This window comes from Sander vitreus, chromosome 23 (assembly GCF_031162955.1).
Source record: "Sander vitreus isolate 19-12246 chromosome 23, sanVit1, whole genome shotgun sequence".
Taxonomy (NCBI): Eukaryota; Metazoa; Chordata; class Actinopteri; order Perciformes; family Percidae; genus Sander; species Sander vitreus.
Genome location: NC_135877.1, coordinates 11,012,406 through 11,033,170, shown reverse-complemented (window position 1 = coordinate 11,033,170; position 20,765 = coordinate 11,012,406). Strand labels below are relative to the sequence as shown.

The following is a 20,765-nucleotide window of genomic DNA, read 5'->3' as shown; positions in this document are numbered from 1 at the left end:
AAAAGCTTATATGGTTTAATGTACCTAAACAACGATCAATCATCACCAAAATTTCTCTCACCAAATTTGGTGATGATTGATTGTTGTTTAGGTACATTAAACCGCGTTAGGTTTTTTCCTCGCCATAGGCGCCAATGAAGAAGAAAACGTTAACGTGAGATAACTTCTATAATCGTTGGATTTCGGTTTAGTTTTTTTGACAAGCTTAAGTGTTCATGACAAGATATGGCCATGAGCAATTTGGTGATCATTGATCGTTGTTTAGGTACATTAAACCACATTAAGCTTTTTCACGTTAAGCGTTTTAGAATGTCCCAAAACCGAAGTAGCATAAATGTTTCTTTTAACGGCACAAATCAGGACAAACGTAGCACAAATGATTGAGACCATTTTGGGGACATTTGGACATTAATGGGGGGCTGGGTGACGTCACGCGGGTAATAAAGCGTAATAACTTAAAGGTCCCATGGCATGAAAATTTCACTTTATGAGGTTTTTTACCATTAATATGCATTCCCCCAGCCTGCCTGTGATCCCCCAGTGGCTAGAAATGGCGATAGGTGTAAACCGAGCCCTGGGTATTCTGCTCTGCCTTCTGGTATTTTGCTCCTTATGAGGTCATAAGGCTGTCGCCTCACTTCATGGAGCTTCTCTCTGAAAACTTTGAAGCAAATTGTCAATTCGGCATAAATTTTCGCAAGACTGTCAATATTCGAAATCTAAACAATTAATTATTCAGCACAAATTAGCACAAACGTAGCACAAACAATTGAGACCATTTTGGGGAAATTTGGACATTAATGGGGGGCTGGGTGATGTCATGTAAAATGTGAAAATGTAAAGTTTAATTACTTAAAACCCTTAACAGCACAAACGATAATTTTTATGGCACAAACGTAGCACAAACGAATAGCAGTGTTTTTAATAATTTTTGGATGACATGGGGGGCCAGCTTCACGCAGGTCTAAATATATTCCTCAGGAGATGGTGAAGACCAAAAACACAGCTAAAAGCAGAGTGAATATTAACAGATGGCCAAAAGCTCCAAATGAATGCTAATGTGGCTCTGTATCATGTGTCAAATAGGCAACTGTATGCTAACATGTTCATCATATTCATCTATCCCTAACTTAAAAGGTAAAAATATATCAGTGTTGTGTTCATAGCTTCTTTCCGTTGCCCCCAGGTTTCAAATTAAATTTCTGTACCAACCATGCCAGCCATTTTAGATGGTGCATACGCCTCAAAGGGAAGCCTGCAGTTCCTTATAAGAGGTACCCTGTCTTCTTACAGTCAGGTCCATAAATATTGGGACATCGACACAATTCTAATCTTTTTGGCTCTATACACCACCACAATGGAGTTGAAATGAAACGAACAAGATGTTGGTTTAGCGACGAACATTTGGAAAGCCCCGAGCTTTCATCAGTTACCACTACGGGTAAAGATCTGTTAGATTCTCCCTCTCTTGGATATTAAATTGTCCTCACTGAAGGGTACACTTCCGTTTGATTACTTGCCACAGAGCACAAAGGCAGTCGGGGGCTAGTTAATGGGAGGAGGTTATATACAGTCAGGTCCATAAATATTGGGACATCGACACAATTCTAATCTTTTTGGCTCTATACACCACCACAATGGAGTTGAAATGAAACGAACAAGATGTGCTTTAACTGCAGACTTTCAGCTTTAATTTGAGGGTATTTACATCCAAATCAGGTGAACGGTGTAGGAATTACAACAGTTTGTATATGTGCCTCCCACTTTTTAAGGGACCAAAAGTAATGGGACAGATTAACAATCATGAATCAAACTTTCACTTTTTAATACTTGGTTGCAAATCCTTTGCATTCAATTACAGCCTGAAGTCTGGAACGCATAGACATCACCAGACGCTGGGTTTTATCCCTGGTGATGCTCTGCCAGGCCTCTACTGCAACTGTCTTCAGTTCCTGCTTGTTCTTGGGGCATTTTCCCTTCAGTTTTGTCTTCAGCAAGTGAAATGCATGCTCAATCGGATTCAGGTCAGGTGATTGACTTGGCCATTGCATAACATTCCACTTCTTTCCCTTAAAAAAAGTCTTTGGTTGCTTTCGCAGTATGCTTCGGGTCATTGTCCATCTGCACTGTGAAGCGCCGTCCAATGAGTTCTGAAGCATTTGGCTGAATATGAGCAGATAATATTGCCCGAAACACTTCAGAATTCATCCTGCTGCTTTTGTCAGCAGTCACATCATCAATAAATACAAGAGAACCAGTTCCATTGGCAGCCATACATGCCCACGCTCATGACACTACCACCACCATACTTCACTGATGAGGTGGTATGCTTTGGATCATGAGCAGTTCCTTTCCTTCTCCATACTCTTCTCTTCCCATCACTCTGGTACAAGTTGATATTTGTCTCATCTGTCCATAGGATGTTGTTCCAGAAATGTGAAGGCTTTTTTAGATGTTGTTTGGCAAACTCTAATCTGGCCTTCCTGTTTTTGAGGCTCACCAATGGTTTACATCTTGTAGTGAACCCTCTGTATTCACTCTGGTGAAGTCTTCTCTTGATTGTTGACTTTGACACACATACACCTACCTCCTGGAGAGTGTTCTTGATCTGGCCAACTGTTGTGAAGGGTGTTTTCTTCACCAGGGAAAGTATTCTTCGGTCATCCACCATAGTTGTTTTCCGTGGTCTTCCGGGTCTTTTGGTGTTGCTGAGCTCACCGGTGAGTTCTTTCTTTTTAAGAATGTTCCAAACAGTTGATTTGGCCACACCTAATGTTTTTAATGTTTTTCAGCCTAATGATGGCTTGCTTCACTGATAGTGACAGCTCTTTGGATCTCATATTGAGAGTTGACAGCAACAGATTCCAAATGTAAATAGCACACTTGAAATGAACTCTGGACCTTTTATCTGCTCCTTGTAAATGGGATAATGGCGGAATAACACACACCTGGCCATGGAACAGCTGAGCAGCCAATTGTCCCATTACTTTTGGTCCCTTAAAAAGTGGGAGGCACATATACAAACTGTTGTGATTCCTACACCGTTCACCTGATTTGGATGTAAATACCCTCAAATTAAAGCTGAAAGTCTGCAGTTAAAGCACATCTTGTTCTTTTCATTTCAACTCCATTGTGGTGGTGTATAGAGCCAAAAAGATTAGAATTGTGTCGATGTCCCAATATTTATGGACCTGACTGTATATAACCTCTCCTCCCATTAACTAGCCCCCGACTGCCTTTGTGCTCTGTGGCAAGTAATCAAACGGAAGTGTACCCTTCAGTGAGGACAATTTAATATCCAAGAGAGGGAGAATCTAACAGATCTTTACCCGTAGTGGTAACTGATGAAAGCTCGGGGCTTTCCAAATGTTCGTCGCTAAACCAATACAAACAGTGATTTGACAGTCTGGGTTTCAGTGCTGTAAGATCCATCCTTTTTTTCCTGAGAAAGAGTGCTCAAATTGCCACTTGCATTAATGAGGTAATAAATAAATGTCTTTTGTGTTTACACTAATGACCTCAAAAACCAGACAGTAAACTGGGTGCTAATGCGTTCATTATCTCTAACCAGCCACCTCTGAAATCCAACATGTGCGGGCTTGTTTATGTGTGTGCACATGTATGTATCCGTGCTCATTTGCTTATTTCCATATATTTTTATTTAATCAATTATTTACATATATCTGTTAGTGTGTGTGACTGAGTTTGTGAACAGGTTCCCTTCAGAGAAAGCTCTCAAGAATGCCCCTCAGGGCCTTTCCGACATCTGGTTGTGGATGGACATCTTATATATCCAAGTAATATGTCCAGTTAAGCGCCTGGGAGCCGCCGCTATGCACATCATTACAGCCCTCCTCCGGCTTTGCTTGGAACTTCGCTGAAACCCTATCGTTTGGTTTAGAGGGGTACAAATATGTTGTATATCCTTTTATACTACTTCCTCCCCGGTCCATCTGTTGCAGATTAGTCTTCAGTGTGTGTTTAGAGAGCTGAGCCTGTCGCTGAGCGGGACAGATAGTAAACCCAGAAGGTTTTAGTCAGAACTGTCAGGTAGGTCTGAATTAACAGAGAGGCCAACTGAGGATATGGCTGGCTGAGAGGAAAGACAAGGGGGGAGGTTGGAGGAGAGAGAGACAGCTAGAGGGTAAGACAGGCTCCCAAAACGACACAGCAAGCCCACCAAACGGTTTGTCTGTTTACCCATGAACCTCAGGCCTGCTACTCGAGGGTTCGTGTGGAATGCCAACAGCGGCTGCCAGGCCAAATTCAACCACAGTCCCCAGGACGGGGGGGGGGGGCAAACACCCCACAAAACGGCCAGTCACGCCACTTTCCCTGTGATACTGAGTTTATTTAAGCACGGAGCTCAAAGTGACCTTCATTATAACACATAGCCTCGATATCTGTCGACCTCGTGGCATCCAAACCCGCCACCAAAATGTTACTGTGCTGAGCTAAGCTGGTGTCACTCAGCTGTTTTGTTATCTCTGTCTTTTCTATCGCTGGCTCAGTAACCCAAATAAAGCTAAACAAAAAGTGCCTTGGGAATCCGCTATTGGAACTAAAGGCTATATGGTTTCACACACACACACCCTTCTCCGACACTATGCTGCCTTGAGAACTGTGCCAGCCCATGTAGGCGAAACTGCAGCCCGAGTGTGACAAAGTGCCTGGGGCTGCAAACTTGGTCAAACCCGCCGTTCCTAGCTCTTGTTGTGCTTCCGATGCTAAATTATGGGAAAGTGAGGGTACTCTGGTTGTGTAATACACAGCCTGTTTGTGTGTGTGTGTGTGTGTGTGTGTGTGTGTGTGTGTGTGTTTGTCTGTTCCGCTTGACTGATGTGCCATCCCTTCAGGGTCCTGTCATTAAGCCTCTGTGTACACAACCCCAATCCCTGGCCTACAACTATCGCTTATGCTAAATTCATGCGGGATTCGCATACACACACACAACACACACACACACAGTTTTCCCATAGTAAATGTGATGCAACGCTGCTGCTTGTCTTGCATGATATGTCATCAGATGTTGCTGTCTCTCTTCTTTTTTTTTTATGGATTTATTTTTCACAAGTGATGCTTCCATCTAGTTTGAGTGGCACAGCTCATTAAAAACCCTGTTTCTTTTGGCTGAAGTGTGACACACTGTAAATCAGTTAGATGGGTACCTAGATAGGCCTGATAGAGGGACTGCACGTAATGACAATAACAATGCTGCATCATTCTTAGTTCAATCAAAGTATCATGGAGGCCAGTTAAAAGTTTATTTCTGGTAAGTGCAGCTGGAGTGTTTTTTCCTGTTAACGAGAACAAGAGAAACTGGTTTCTTAGCTTTGATTGTATTTAACATCTGTGGCGTAATAACAGTTTGTGAGTTTTTTTTTAAAGAACAGCTGGGATATTTCACTGCTACAGTTTCCTTACATCAGTGTTCCAATCATGCACCCTGTGCTTTTCTTACCATTCAAGTGAAGCAAAGCTGCAGTTATACGTACATGTTTTCTGTCAACAAGAACAAGACAGTCTGGTTCTTGACATTTTTCATTTCTATCATCAGTCCATAGCTCACCACTGTTCCAGGTATAAATATCTGCCTGTTCTTGCTCTTGTGTACTTTGTATGCGAGACAATGTGATCGCAGCAGCCTGGGATTTAATTAAGACGCTTCAAACACACACACACTCCTTTCACAGTGGTGGTTACAATGACCTCTGGCTTTTGTTTAAAGAAAGAATGCATCACTTAACAATATCAAATTAGTGTTGGATGAGATGCACAAGACATGACACAAGTCACACATACACACACACACACACACACAAGTCCACACTACTGTAACGACAGCAGGTTCCTATTGTTTCCTATTACAGTTTTGTGATGGTGTTTCACGCTTATATTCCATTTCCTCACTGAAGTGGTAAGAGTGTGTGAAAGTTCTCTCTTATTTCATGCAAATTCCTGGTATTATAAAGGATTTTCACACTGTGGTAGTTGAGAGTGAGGGAGACCCTGCCAACTCATGAAAACTGATAACAATAATAATGAATAACTTACCTCTAGACATTAATGGGAGAAGCCTCTGTACTGTTTTTTGACAACCCTATTTAGCCCTGAAATAGCATAATTCCTTAACATACTCTAATCAGCCTGTGAGTAGTGAAGGGATTTACAGAAAATCCACTCAAACATCAGAATAATTGGCTACATATGCAGGGATATGGGCAGAACCAAAAGCACAATAAAGATTGAGAGAAACATTGAAGGCTGAACAGTAGCTGTATTGAAGCAGCGATTATTTTCATTTGGCAACCATTTTTTCCAAAATGCGATACTTATTATTTTGGAAGAGAATGAATAGATTTAATAGACTCTTTTGGATGCATGCTGATGACTGAAGTTAGCTCGAGTTTCCAACCCCAAAGCAGATAGCTTTATTGATCTTGTGAGAGATCACAAACACTCATCCATGTGCAAAAGTTTCCTGTCTAGTCAAGGAGTTCACATGTAAACGAAGGGTAAGTTAAAGATAGAAGCTGAAAATGTGTTAAGTATGGTAGTATCTAGTACAGCTAAATCCCAGTACGTTAAGCAGAGCATAGATGGTGTTTTGGTTGAAATTTGTCAAATTTACAGGAATGTTTAACCTCTCTGCCATACTCCATCCCTGATGTCTCAATAAAGAAAGACATAAAACAAGACTACAGGCACGCTAGCGGCTCTGTGAGGTTGTAATGCTAACATCAGCATGCTAACATGCTCATAATGTTAACATGCTGATGTTTAGCATGTTCACCACGCCAAGTTTTGGGGTAATACACCCAATAGTTTTTGAGACACAACATCTCATGGTGTCAATAGAGGAAGAGTCAGGGATCACCAAAATCATTAAAAGTCATCATCTGGGCATCAAAAATGTCTGTACAAATTTGAATGGCAATCCATCTAGCAGATGTTGAGATATTTTAGTGTGGGCCAAAGTGGTGGATCGACCTACCAACCAACACTACCATCACCTAAATAGATCAACATAAAAAATTGACTGCCTGCTCTGCATTTTATTTGTAAAGTAGAGTTGTGAAAAAGAGGAATCCTAACTGAAGCTTCCTAACCCATTCCCTATAGCTCCCATCACAGTTACTTGACAATTTCCTGCATTTTACAGCACTTTTATAGCTGCTCCTCTTGTCCCAGAGGTGTGCCGGTAACACCCTGCAGTGGTTAACAAATCTCAGCAGAGGGTTTTATTACTAGAAACTTAAATCACATTCCGGACCGGGAGTGTCAAGGAATATTAACACCAAACTGGCGAGACCACTAAGCAGCACTTCCACCGACCTGATATGCAACAGCAAGTTGAGCTGGTGGGCCTTGTTAGCGAGGGCTGAAGATCCATTTCCTGGTGTGAAAGGCTGCTGAGAGGCGTCTGTCGCCGTGAATGGGGCTGAATGGGGACATCATAATGGATGTGAATTGAGACGTGGATCGGCGGTCCTTTTGTGAAGCAGATATGTGTGTGAGCTGGTTTGTCAGCCGTTGTGCATATGGCCTTTGTTAGTAGAACATTGCTGATTCAAATCAGTTATGGGCGCATTCAGGATACAGGTGTCTTTGTTTTGTAAAGCTACTTGTAGAAATATTTGTCCTGTGGTTGTTGCTGTAGATATTAACAACAAATTAGTTCATATTACACAGGGCCATACAGACGACTAAAAATGTCAAATATACTTGGATCATATGCAGTCACAGTTTCACTTTCAGAGTTTAAAATGCTCCAATGGTGATTTGTGTGTCTGGGCTTGTCAGTTTCAGTTCAGCAGTATTACCTCTTGTGTAAGGAACTTTTTCAATATTTTTCTTGCAACTAACACAATGAGGGAATATTTGAGGAGACAACAGTGTGCACTTTTACCCAGTTTGCACAATTCAATGGCTCTCTTCCTTCTCTATGATGGCAGGCTTTTCGCCCTGCCTTCCGAGTGTGGCCATATACATTGTTGCCTTTAGACTTGGTGGGACGAATTATATGACATAGTTTCTAGTTTCAAGCATACGCTAGCCTTTTCAAGGTGGTGAGGCAGGGATTTATATCATTTATATTTATTTATGCTCAACTGTCCTGCAACAAGTTGAGACATGTCACTGTCCTTGTTGATTTCTGTGTTGAACAGAGGGATGTCACCCCTGATATTTGCATTCTAAGAGATCAGTTAAACATCTTGCCTCCTGGGGATGAAACACAATAGTGGTAGTAGTTTCCAGGTGTGAATGACTGTTATAAATGAAAATGCAGAAAAGAGCCTGTCTGCTTCACACAATAAAGGTCAAGAAAAGGCCACATTACCAGTTGAGTTCTGTTCCAATAGATAGAGGAAATGTGCAGCCAGATTGAGTGAGTAAGCGTGCTGGGTATGTGTGTAAGAGTGTATAGTCTTGACTTGGTCTTGGATTTCAAGTATTGAAAAGGCCACTAGATCTTGTCTGAATCCAAAGCTTTTGCCAAGGAAAGAAAACTCTGCTCAGAAAGGCCTTTGAGAGACTTAATCAAAAGGTTTCTGCCCAAATTACTTCTGACTTTATGGGCTTAGAATAGACCAATATCTTTGGCCGATAATGGCTTTTTAAAATAATACTGGATATCAGCCAGTTCTTCTATGAAATCAAATTCATTTTTATTTGACGTCATTATGTTTCCCTGTCCTAGAATCATTGTGGATGGATTTATCGGTCTTAAATATCTGCATGTGAAACATGAAGCTGCTAGTCCAGTGATATCATTTTGAATAACACAGAGCACTTGCCATTTTCCGACATTAAAAAGGTCACATTTAAAGCAGTTGTAGCTATTGGTGAAACTGTGCATTAGGGCACATTCACTATGTCTGCATTGTACGTTTGGATTTGTACGCTTGGGTCAAAGGTCACTGCATAAATCCTCCATTTGTTAGTTCCTGCTCATCAGCCTCGGACATGTGAATGAGACCAGAGTATCATCAATTCAGCACATGTCCACTGGCTTTGCAGAGTGCTGATACATGACGACTTTTCCTTATAATGACCTTATAAGACCCATTAAAACCCCCAGTTTATATAGCGAAGGGAAGGACAGAAGACAGAGGTCTGCATTTAAGTTGTGATCCTACAAATTTAAAAGCCAATGAATTCAAAAATAAAGAAAACCTTTTTCCATTAAGTTCCTTGGCTGTAAAAGATAAACAAACTGACACCTTCAACACTAACGATAAGACTCAATTTTAAAGAACTTGCACTGTCGCACCCTCTCCTCTGCTCAGAGAGGAAGCAGAGGAGACGGAAGGGTCAACTGTCCTCTTGTCTTTTTTGAAGGACCATGGATCTCCAGTCTGAAGGGCTGATATCTGCCTATTGTGTGGGATAAAGCCACTCATCCTCTGACCTGTCCTCTATTCATGGCAGAGCATTCTTAACCCACTCATTGTGTCTCTTTTCGTTATCTGAATTAAGTACTTGTCTGTCACAAAAATAGAGCTTTTTCCTCTCTACCCGTCTGCCTGAAAATATGATTTTGAGAGCTTTTCGCAATGCATATCCAGATAAATATCTCAGGAAACTCAAGGCACATCTTTCGGGGGGTTAAACACAAAGTGACTTTCGCAGAGTGGCGACAAGACCACTGGAAAGTTTGAGAGCTTTTCTCAAAGGTTCAACCTCTGACTAGACTGCCAAGCTCCTCTCTCTCCTCTCACTCAATTTCAAATATGTGTTGGCATGCCAGGAAAGACGGCTGTGTTGTCGAAACACAGACAATACCAACTCTATGCACACAGAGAATCTCATGCTCTATCTCGGCCCTCTAAGCTAGTTAGCTAACAAAGCCATTTCTCATTTGTAACAGGTATTTTGGCATGTGACAAACAGCCCTGTTGCCCTCTCTGCAAGTCACTTTGTGGGGTTGTCAGGGGAGATGGTGTCTTTGTCTGCTGGACAATTGAGCAAACTCATTTGTCATTTTAGGCTCTTTAAATGAAGCCTATGCTGCTTTTCAGCCTTTCACAATGACCAATGGTGCAGAGCTTGTCCAAATAAATGAAAACAAACTTCCCCAGGCCTATCAAGTTTGTATTTTGTGCTCTGTTTTGTATGCAGATTGTTTTCCTGCAACTTTTCACATCTTATAATTAATTATGCAGTGTCATATCTCCTTTTAGAACAAAACTCTTCACTTCTAGTTCTGCCCGATTGTCAGGCGTTTCCTGACGTGAAGTGCTCTTTAACAAAAACGTCATTGTGATTGGCTGAAGTGAGAGATGAGGACAGGGGACCCCTCTCCTCTCACTCATTCAGATCTCCAACATAGGAAGGGGCTGACAAGGTGAGCAGACAGATATCCTGCATGAGAATTTCCTGAGATGGATGAGGCTGACTTGGGAGGAAGCAACAGTCAATATTTAACCAGGAAAACTTCAAGAAAACCATAGATGTTTAATTTTTTTGGGGAAAAAATCATTAGATCCTTTCAAATGATTCAACACCTCTAAATCAGGGTGAGCAGTTTGTCATGCTGTAAATATATTGGCAAACAAAGACGTTTTGCCTGAGCTTTGCGCTATTAGCAATTTTCAAAAACAAAAAGGCTTAATTTTCATTAAATAGCATTTATGATCAAACCCTTTACATACTCTGATTTAGCTCAGTCGATGAGTTTCGTTAATGGAGCAGCTGTCCCAACAACTCTTCCATTAACCACAACATGATCTAATCAGCAGCTGAGTAGAAATGAGTATGACATTATTAGAGCAAATGACACTGCTAGAGAGACTGCATGACCCCAGGAGCCATTTAATGACAGAGAGAGTGGGAAGTGCAGTCACTTGCGTTATAAATAGACATTTTGTGATGGAGGAAAGTATCGAGCAGTGATATCAGTGACTGTGATGCAAATAACCACAAATATTACAAAATAAAATCAATTGCATTTGAAGGATTTATCTTTTACACTATTATGCCTGCCTCAAAGGGAAGGAGTTTGAAATTGACTGTGGGATTATTTACCCTTCACTACTTTCTTATAAGGCAGTGTCTGGCTAGTAGAACAAACATTTTTAGAAAGAATAAGACTGAAAGAAAGACAAAGAGAAAGAGTGTGTCCCAAGAGTGGACTTGTCATCTGGCTCTCAGGAATCCTGCAGCTGAGTTGGGGGGCTGGGGGGCTGGGGGGAGGGCTTGATGTCACTCTGGTGGAGGAAGGGGGTCTAGAGATAGATGGGGTGTTGACTCTGAAGTGTTTGTGTGTGTGTGTGTGTGTGTATGTGTGTGTCTGTGTGTATATGTGTGTGTGTGTGTGTGTGTGTGTGTGTGTGTGTGTGTGTGTGTGTGTGTGTGTGTGTGTGTGTGTGTGTGTGTGTGTGTGTGTGTGTGTGTGTGTGTGTGTGTGTGTGTGTGTGATTGAAGTGCAGTGGCAGGCGATTTGCTCTGGAGGGGAGGAATGAGGGAGGGGCCTACAAGACTTGGCTGCCCCAAGAGCAGACACACACACACACACAGACACACACATCCACTCACTCCCACACACTCACAGGGATCAGAGACACTCCAGATAGAGACGTCACCTCTCTGCCCTCTTCTTTTACTCTTTGGACCTCGGAATTTTGGATCTCTTAATGAGCTGCTCCCCATCTGCGAAGTGAGTGAGAGTTGCATCTCTTCAGACTTCCCCCTTACAGCTGACGTTGACTTTCAAAAAGCCTGAGCCGTTGGGGGAATACTTCCTGGCTGAGTGGGATCTGGATCTGATTAGAGCGTGGATCTGTTAAGCTTGATGCTGCAGACATGTAGCCAGAGCTGGAGCAACTGTGAGACCAGGGGGATTGTGGAAGTGAATGAAAGCTTTATGCGAAGATGGAAAGAGAGATGCTTTCCCGAGAGGTAAGAGGAAAATAGATGAGCTGAAACTTGCAAATGCAGAAGGATTTTGTTGAATAAAGAGCACTTTTGCAGCTCTGCTGTGGAAAATGCTTGCACCTAAGTCCCACCATTACTTAGTTTTGTTGATGAGGAGGCATGCATTGGATTGTGGGAGGTTTCTTTGGTTTAAAGCAACGCCACAAGCGTTGAAAACTTAAGCTTAGCACAAGAATAAAGTGCTGTGTGTGGGAGAGGTGATTCTGCATATGTGTATCGCTCTATCTGTGATATAGTGTGTAGACAGTCCTTTTGTGTCTATGCAGGTGGTCTCACTCCAGCTGTGTTAAGTCTCCTGTGCAACCCCTGACACCCATTTGGCCTTAAAATAACACTACTCACCAATCAAAGAGCGATGACCTCGGCCTTTGAACCACACAATTTAATGGTTTTCCTAAAGTAAATCCCGTGACGTTTAGAAAAATAGACTTTCTTTTCACTGTTTAGTTTAAGCAAGTGCTCAAAAACTTCACATCTGTCATTTGAATTGACTTCAGGTAACTTCAGCTCTGACTAATCTACCAGTTTGATATTTTGTATACATCTCCTCACGGAGAGAATATGAAACACTTTGGCACTTTGACAAGTCAAACTTAGTAAATTAGGATGTATTCCTTTAGTTTGCCCAGGGTTGTGTTCATTTGAAAGAAACCTGTCTTTGACTAACTAATTCCTCGGTGAAGGAGAGCCCCTTTTAAAAGTGTCAGTTAACCGTTAGCCAGCAACATCTGGTCATGTTTGCACAGACCCAATGTTGTGACTCTTTAAATGCCTTTTTCAAAGAGTTTCCCTTTTAACCCCCTTAACCTCCTCCTGTCACGTCTCCATCGTGGCCTGGGTTTCGAGGAGGAATGGTTGGACATTTTGTTTTTGTTTTCGACAAAGACAGCCATTGTGTTATTACCAATGGGTGGCATGGTGTAATGTGAGTTGCTGTGTATGTTGGCTTAGGAATCCGCAGTCACCTTTTCCCCCGTAAGTTGTGGGATGAGAAACAGCATAACTGAAGAGCACAGGAGGACAGACAGATTTTTTAAGCCTGGTGATACCAAAATACCAATTTAGAGCTGAAATGATCAGTTGACTGACTATCATTTTCGTCATTTCTCAAGCAAAATACCAAACATTCTCTGGTTTTAGCTTCTCAAAAGGGAGAATTATTTATGATTTTATATTTAATAGTAAACTGAATATCTTTATTTTTGGACGACTGGTTAGACAAAACAAGTAATTGGAACATGTCACCTTGGGCTCTTTCTGACATTTGTTTTGGACAAATCGATAATAAAAAATAATTGAATACCAAACGTTTCAATAAACAATCCACAAATTTTGAAAAAAAAAAGAATAAGAGATCATTAACTTTTTTTCTTCATGCATAATTAAGGAGATGTTTTGACGTTCTTGGGCACATTCCTAAATGGGATAACGCAATATCATGCTAATATGAACACAATACAATCCCTCTGGTCATAGCCAGTGTGTACGACGCTGATATTGTTTAATCTGTGGTGATGCTGGGTGGCCCTCTGGTTTTGGGTGTCACAACCCTTGCAACAGCCCACGTGTGTCCATTGACAAATGTCATTGCTACATTTTTGCTGTAAACCAAACCTGCACCCATGTTGTCACCAACAAAAAAGCATAAGCATTAATGGCCCTTTATTCCAAGCTACACAAATATTTCTCCCAAACAACCATCGTGCCACTGAGATAGTGGCTCAAATAAATTCACTTAATCTCAGAACTTTCTGGTCTGAACTAAATTAGGCGAGATAAAGCGGAACAAGTCAAGAAAAGCTTCTGGGTGATAACATTATCTGTCCTACCATAAAACCTGATAGATTAGTCACTAAAGAACAAAGCGACAGTTAAATACCCTTTTGTTCTGTGATAAGAGCTTTGGTTTAACTTGTAACAGCATTTCTAATCTGTAAATTCAGAGTTTTGAGGCCCTGGGCTTCATTCAACTGTATGCTAATTGAGGGAATGCTAATATTTCCACAGTCTTGTTACTTTTGACTACATGGTAAGGTGTGGGAGGCCTTGAGGCTGAGCTGAGAAGACAGAGGTGACATTTCTATGAGGATGGGGCTGCACAACAACAGAGTTTGGATTGTGAGTTCAGTTGCAGCTGACCTGTGACCTTTGGAGGGGGGCACAAGCAAGATAATCATTCTTTAGCGGATCAATATATTATCAAACATTTTTTAAGAAAAAAAGGAATGGTGAGCACAAAGTACAGTGAACTTTGACACCAATTTATGATGATAAGAGGTTGATAAACAGGGCACAACATTTGTTGTGTTTTCCATAATTTTGCCGATTGCTAATTCCACTTTGAATGTGCGATTTGGGCTTAAAAGTGTAAAAGTTATTGCTCTATTAATATATTGAGTTTGAAATCAGGATTTAGCTGACAATTAATAAACACAAATAATTACTTAATAATTTAATTTACTTACTTAAAAAAATAAAAATAAAATCAAGCCTAAAATTCTGCCACCCTCCACACTCAAATCATTTTCATACAGTCCCTAAGTATCACCTAGCACAAGCATTGGTCTGAAGTTAACAGGCATTTTGTTTGGTCAATAGAAGCCATCAAGCCTCTAATGTCCCTTATAGTGCTGCTGTTGTGTAGAAGATCAAACCTACATTAAGTGCCTGTGTGAAGTATCTGACAGTTTATACCTAAACAAGTTCTATTCAGGTATATATTTGCATGTCAAAGAGGCAGAGCAGGGCGAAGTGGCTTTTTCGACGCTTTGAGACCAAAGTGCTGTTATCAGGCTGAGGGGACTCTGAAGAACATGGCTGCTGAGATAAGAGGGCTACTGCTGAAGGCGGGAGACGCAACGACGAGACTGATTAATCCCTATTCATGTCCCTATTCAGTCCAATATGTTATCAGCTTGTAAAGAGGAAGAAAACATTCATGCTGCAGCAGTCTGAGTGGACACATGCAGATAGTTTTGAAGGTTGATCATTTGTCTTTTGGGAGATTTATATCAGATTTGTTGCCACTTCATTTGTTGTTTTTTTCCCCTAGACATAGTTGTAAATCACCGCCCCAGCAACACAGTAGGCTTTTTGCACTTGTTTCACAACCACCAGTACTTTGTAGCACAATGGATAAGAGCAACAGATGTTTGATGGTATAACAGCTGAAATTCCTGTTGCATCATGTTATGTTTAAGCATTATGATCCTAGAACCCATCCACTTATTCACTGACGCACAGCAAATAAATGCACAGAATTACCCTGAAAATAAGATTTAAATGCAAATACACTCTGTACCTAAAAATGCTGCTGTTTTATTTTCACGTGTCTTTACAGTGAGGCTGTGTGTTTGGTTGTTGAATAAGTGCAGCATACTGGAAAAAGCCTGCAATGCTTTTCCATTATATATCATCCTAAGTTTGTCTTAAGTTCCCTTTGAAGGTGTACAAGTAGTAGCCTATTTTGGGCCCTTTATCAAGCATGATTCTGTAATGGATAAACAAAGGAAGTATGGCTACACTAATGGGATGGAAAATAACACAGTTATTCTTGAGTGTGACTCAAGAGGTTGAAATGTGAAAGGATGGTGTGATCAACTCTGTCCTTTCTTCTCTGCTCTTCTCAGTAAGACGTTAAAATCTAAAAATATTGCTGAAAAAAACGATCTTATGGAGAAACAGATTAAAACGAATTGACTGATTACAGGCATATACAAAATGCAGAGGAATTTATAATAAGTGCAAAAAGTCCTAGATCAGCATAATCCCAGCCAATCAGTGACAAGAAGTGGCACGGTAAAAGCCAGAGCTTTGGGTATAATACAGAGGAGGGATAGAAAAAGAAGTAAAAAAATATATATATATAATGAAACGTAGGTTTTATAAATGTCATTCCTAATTCCTCTCTTTTTATCCATAGCACTCGTGTGTGATGAACCTGGAGCGCAGCGAAAGAGGGGAGCGCCCTTCTCCCCGTGGCCCGGAGATGGAGCCTCATGCTGGGGGAAAGATGGGGAAGATATCTGTGGGCTTCCAGAGGAGCTCCACCTCAGATGATGACTCTGGATGTGCGTTGGAGGAGTATGCGTGGGTGCCACCGGGACTCAGGCCTGAGCAGGTAGGACCCTGTTGCATTTTTGCTCCTCAATTACTTAATTGGACACCCACTCACTATCCTATTATACTCTATCCATTTGTATGAGTAGAAAAGTCAAATTTGAGGTTGTGGAGACACCACAAATCTAAATCCCACCACAAAAACCTTGTATTTGAAAGTGGAGTTTTCCTTCAGAGAATGAGAGGATAAACCTGTACATGTACATAACAGCATGGGGTTTTAGTTCAAATAAGGTTATGTGTGCAGACATTCTGTTCTCTATGCCATACTGGCGGATTAGTAGTGCTGCATGCGGAAGCCCAACATCTGTCTATGGATTTTTTCACATTCATTAGTGTGTATTCAAGATAGAAATGTTCAGCACGTCTCAGTCAGAAACTGTTTGCTGTCTCCAATATATTCCCCCTTTTTTTCTTTTTTTTCTTCGTGGAAATGCACACCAACAAACACAATTTTGTTAATGTTTCCTTTACCTTGTCAGCATGAATTATTCTAGGTAAACTTTAGCATTTCCATTCCCTTGCTGTCTCTGGTGCATGGCAAGATTTCACAGTCAGATGCCTGTGACTGAATTGAGAATGACATGCTTACCCCACAATGTCACAGAATAAGGACATACATAACAGCAGTCATTCCCCACTGATGTCCAGATGCCCTCTCGTCAAGCATACTGATAACACTGCTGGCCCTCCTGGCTGCAACATGTCTTACTCATCTATGTGGTCTAACGGAAAGAAAATGACATTTTAAAATGTTACACCATGAGAGTCTTGAGACAAGTACTCAAAAGCTACCAATCGACTGACAAGATGTCAATTCTTTGTGTCTTCTAAAATTCATTCATCCATCTTCATCCGCAGGTCCAGATGTATTTCTCCTGTCTGCCAGAGGAAAAGGTGCCGTACGTCAACAGCCCCGGAGAGAAGCTCAGGATCCGACAGCTCCTCTACCAGCTGCCACCGCATGACAACGAGGTAGAGATCATGAGTGAGAGAGACAGTAACAGGGTGTGCGATCCAACGTACATCAATGAGAGGAAGAAGTCAAGTTAATTTTATGATCTAGAACGAAGCTAAATTTAGGGCTGAGTATCATGCCTCAATAAATGTTTTGGTACAGTCCAAAGTCTGTAGCACACCCCTCAAATGCCTTTGTCACTTCAACTTAGACTGAATGATTTGTTCTTTTCATTGGTTACAGTTCAACTGCCATTTCAGGTGCTTTCATGTCTCCTCTTTAAATGACAGCTGCTTTCATTTCTTATTCTTCAGCTTACTCTTCGACTACATACAAACTGACAATTAAATTGCTTACAGCATAAACTTGAAACTAGAAAAGGCTACGTTTTCTGAAGCATATTCTGAATGTTTCTGTGCTTGCTGCTGACATTTTGCAGAAAATTTGAAAATAGTAGAAATACTGATAACAGTTGGAATTGCGAAGTGGCAATCTAAATAATGATATCATCTACTGAAGTAGGTATTACAATAATAAAGAAGTTAAAAGTTTCAGTTTGAGTGCAAACACTGAATGTAGTTGATGTATCAGTTGAAATGAAAGCACTCAAAGGTGTTAAAATGTCAGTCGACATGAAGGTGATAAATAAAGCTGGAAGTGTCAATTGAAGTGGAAAGAAATGAGTGCCAGTTCAAGTGTATACACTGGCAGACGGTTTCATTTAAAGTGTTGGTGGAAGTCTAAGGACTGGCAGGAGTTGGGGTGAATTTTGTATCAGGAGTGGAAGTTCTGGGAATCCATTTTTAAAGGCTTTCACTAATTACACTTCAACTGATTTCACCTGCTTTTGGCTCTCGCCAATTACACTTCAACTGATTTCACCTACTTTTGGCTCTCGCTAATTACACTTCAACTGATTTCACCTGCTTTTGGCTCTCGCTAATTACACTTCAACTGATTTCACCTACTTTTGGCTCTTACAATTCAACGGGCACTTCAACTGCCACGCCCATGAAACATCTCACATGCAAAAAAAAAGATAACATTTAAGGATATTTTAATTTGTTTACAGTCTTTGCAATCAAGCACACTCACTTACACTTCAGATTTATTATTTATAGATTTTTTAGAAATGTGACTATTGTTTTCGGGCAAAGTTCTTTTATAGCTGCTTGTATTTAAACAACATTGAAGAAGTTTGGAAGTATCATTTTGGTATCAAATTGGCAATAAGAAATTTCAACCTATACCCACCACCCAGCCCAAACTAAACTATAAAGCCAGCAGCTGAGGAAAGCCTTGGCAATGGCCACATTCCCTGTTGTGACAGTAAAGCACATGCCAGCCTTGTTCTGTACAATAGCTTTATGGTGTGTAAACCAGCACTCCTTTCACATCTGTGTTAATAGAGTTTACATTAGGAGATATATCGGCAGAGGGGAGGGACGGGATGGGGGGGGTGGGACTGTCTGATGGTGGTGGTCTCTGTATACACAACAGTATGAACATACACAATAGCAACACTCAACACACACACACACACACACACACACACACACACACACACACATACACACACACGCACAAACACATAGTGTTTGACTGTGTGGTTTTATGATGTTTGTCGGCAGACTTGGTGGTTGAGGGAGCAAACTGCTGGATTCCTTGCGTAACTGTGGTTCGAAGGGATAAGCACTCAGTTTGTGTTGTGTGTGTGAAAAGGAGAGACTGTGTGTGTGAGAGCTCACACGCCAGCATCTTTTACTGTTGTTTAGAGAACAACCAAGCTGGTTGTTAGAATGGACTTGTTCTTTTATCTGGGCCTTCATCACCATCTCTAAACACAGAGGAATGGGTTTGTGTATTACTCACGCCATCCTTTCAACACAGCCTTGAGGGGAATTAGCTTCAATTAAACCCTTTTTTTTACAGCCATATATGGCTATATATATATACTCCCCCAAAGTTGCAAGCAAAGATTAAAGCTGAATCATCCGCAATAATCGGTGGGAGTGCTAAATCGACCTCTCTGTGCTTTTACTTTGTCAACTCCACTTATCTCTCTCTTTCTTTACCAGGTGCGTTACTGCCACTCTCTGACGGAGGAGGAAAAGAGGGAGATCCAGATGTTCAGTGCCCAGAGGAAGAGGGAGGCACTGGGGAGAGGAACACCCAAGATCCTGCCCCGAGCTCTGCACCATACCCGCTGTGAAAATGTAGGTGCTACATGTGGATACCCATGAGCACACACACACATGCATATGCACACATGTAGACTACTTGCGTCATTTAGTGCTCATGAAGCCATAAGGTAAGCTTGCAGTTTTGAGGAAACCAACTTGTGGGTCTTAAAGTTATTTATATCACAAGCAGCTTATACCCACCATCCCAACGCATTGCAGCCCGATGCACAATCCTGATTGGCTAATGCGATGGTTTTAATCAGGGACATAAAACTCCTCATTAGTGCGAGAGGGGAAGTAGGGAAATTGGGAGGCTCACGCTCAAGCCGAGCGGAGAAGCAAGTTCCTCACGAGGAATTTGGCAAATTTCCTGCCGCCCATCTATATCTCAGCATGACAGACTGCAAAAAAATGTACAGGTTAAGTAAGTAATTCTTGAATAGAATCTTTAAAACCCTACTTTTTCCAAACAAGTCACAGTATGTGGCACATTATTCCACATCTACTGGTATAATTACATGCAGCTGAGCTCAGTTTTAAGACTTTTTCTGCAAAGGAGTGGGCAAGTTTCTGCATCTGTGACTGAGAACTCTTGAACAATGTGGATTTACTTAAGTTGTAGATGTATCCACAGGGAAAACAGTCTGTTAAATAAATAAAAAGTATTACAGTGTACAAGCATGTACTGTCAAAGCAAAGTAGCCTTTTTAACCTTTGCGTAGAAGGTCCAAGGTTTTCAGAAATGCAAGATATTTTTCCATCAGCTTGCTGAAGGATACCTTGACTTTCAGGAAAAGAGAGACATATATCTCGAGACACGCTGGTTGAAGTCATAGCAAGCTATGAACAAACACACAAACCTGACCTCTGTTTCCTACTTTTGATCTGCTGTCCTTAATCGTATTTCTGAAAAATTTCCTTTCGATGCAACAAATAAAATATTAGCGTAATGTGGTTTCCGGGAAATCGAGCCCTGACCAATGAGTAAACCACATCCTCTGCCAGGCATCCAGGAAGAGCAGGCTAGCCATGTTAATTCCCCTAGACAGGCAGATGAAGTATGTCATAACTCAAACACAGATGCTACCACAGACATGCAAGGTCATACACACACACACACACACACACACACTGAAATGACACAGGAACACCAACAGACACACATATTCTTAGACATACTGAACATTTATGTGTATCCATATATGCTCTGCAAACACACAACTACCCTCTGACTCATCCTACACATGAGGACCTTCATACACACCATTTTCCTGGTGGGGACACACAACACCCCCTGTATCCAAGGCCCCTGTCTCTCCACCCTGGTAATAATGGTTAACAGCTGGCCATGCTATGCCATAGCTGCTTATGGGTGTCTCATAGCTGGGTTATATAAAGACTCATGATTGCACGTTCAGACACGCTCTTACGATCTCTGTGGAGTCATACGATCTTTTGACTTAGAACCGAGGCCCGTGTATTCTGTTTTAAGCTTATGGGACAAAAATGCTGTCCAATTCCTCAGCAACACCCAATTGATGACTTGTATCATGAAGTGAAACAGCTAC

The 20,765-nt window shown here is 41.3% G+C and overlaps 1 protein-coding gene across 2 annotated transcripts in view; it reads left to right on the top strand.

Moving 5' to 3' along the window:
• The window catches only part of LOC144512400 (prickle-like protein 1), a 31,491-nt gene that overhangs the window by 6,351 nt on the left and 4,375 nt on the right, over positions 1-20,765 (top strand). Inside the window, exons 1-4 of one of the 2 annotated variants that reach the window (XM_078243140.1) lie at positions 11,522-11,901; positions 15,860-16,057; positions 16,918-17,031; positions 19,093-19,230. In XM_078243140.1, the coding sequence (XP_078099266.1) occupies positions 11,875-11,901; positions 15,860-16,057; positions 16,918-17,031; positions 19,093-19,230 (477 nt within the window). In that variant the 5' untranslated portion in view covers positions 11,522-11,874. Of the gene's footprint in view, positions 1-11,521; positions 11,902-15,859; positions 16,058-16,917; positions 17,032-19,092; positions 19,231-20,765 lie in introns of those variants that run through there. The other variant, XM_078243141.1, reaches the window with a different exon arrangement.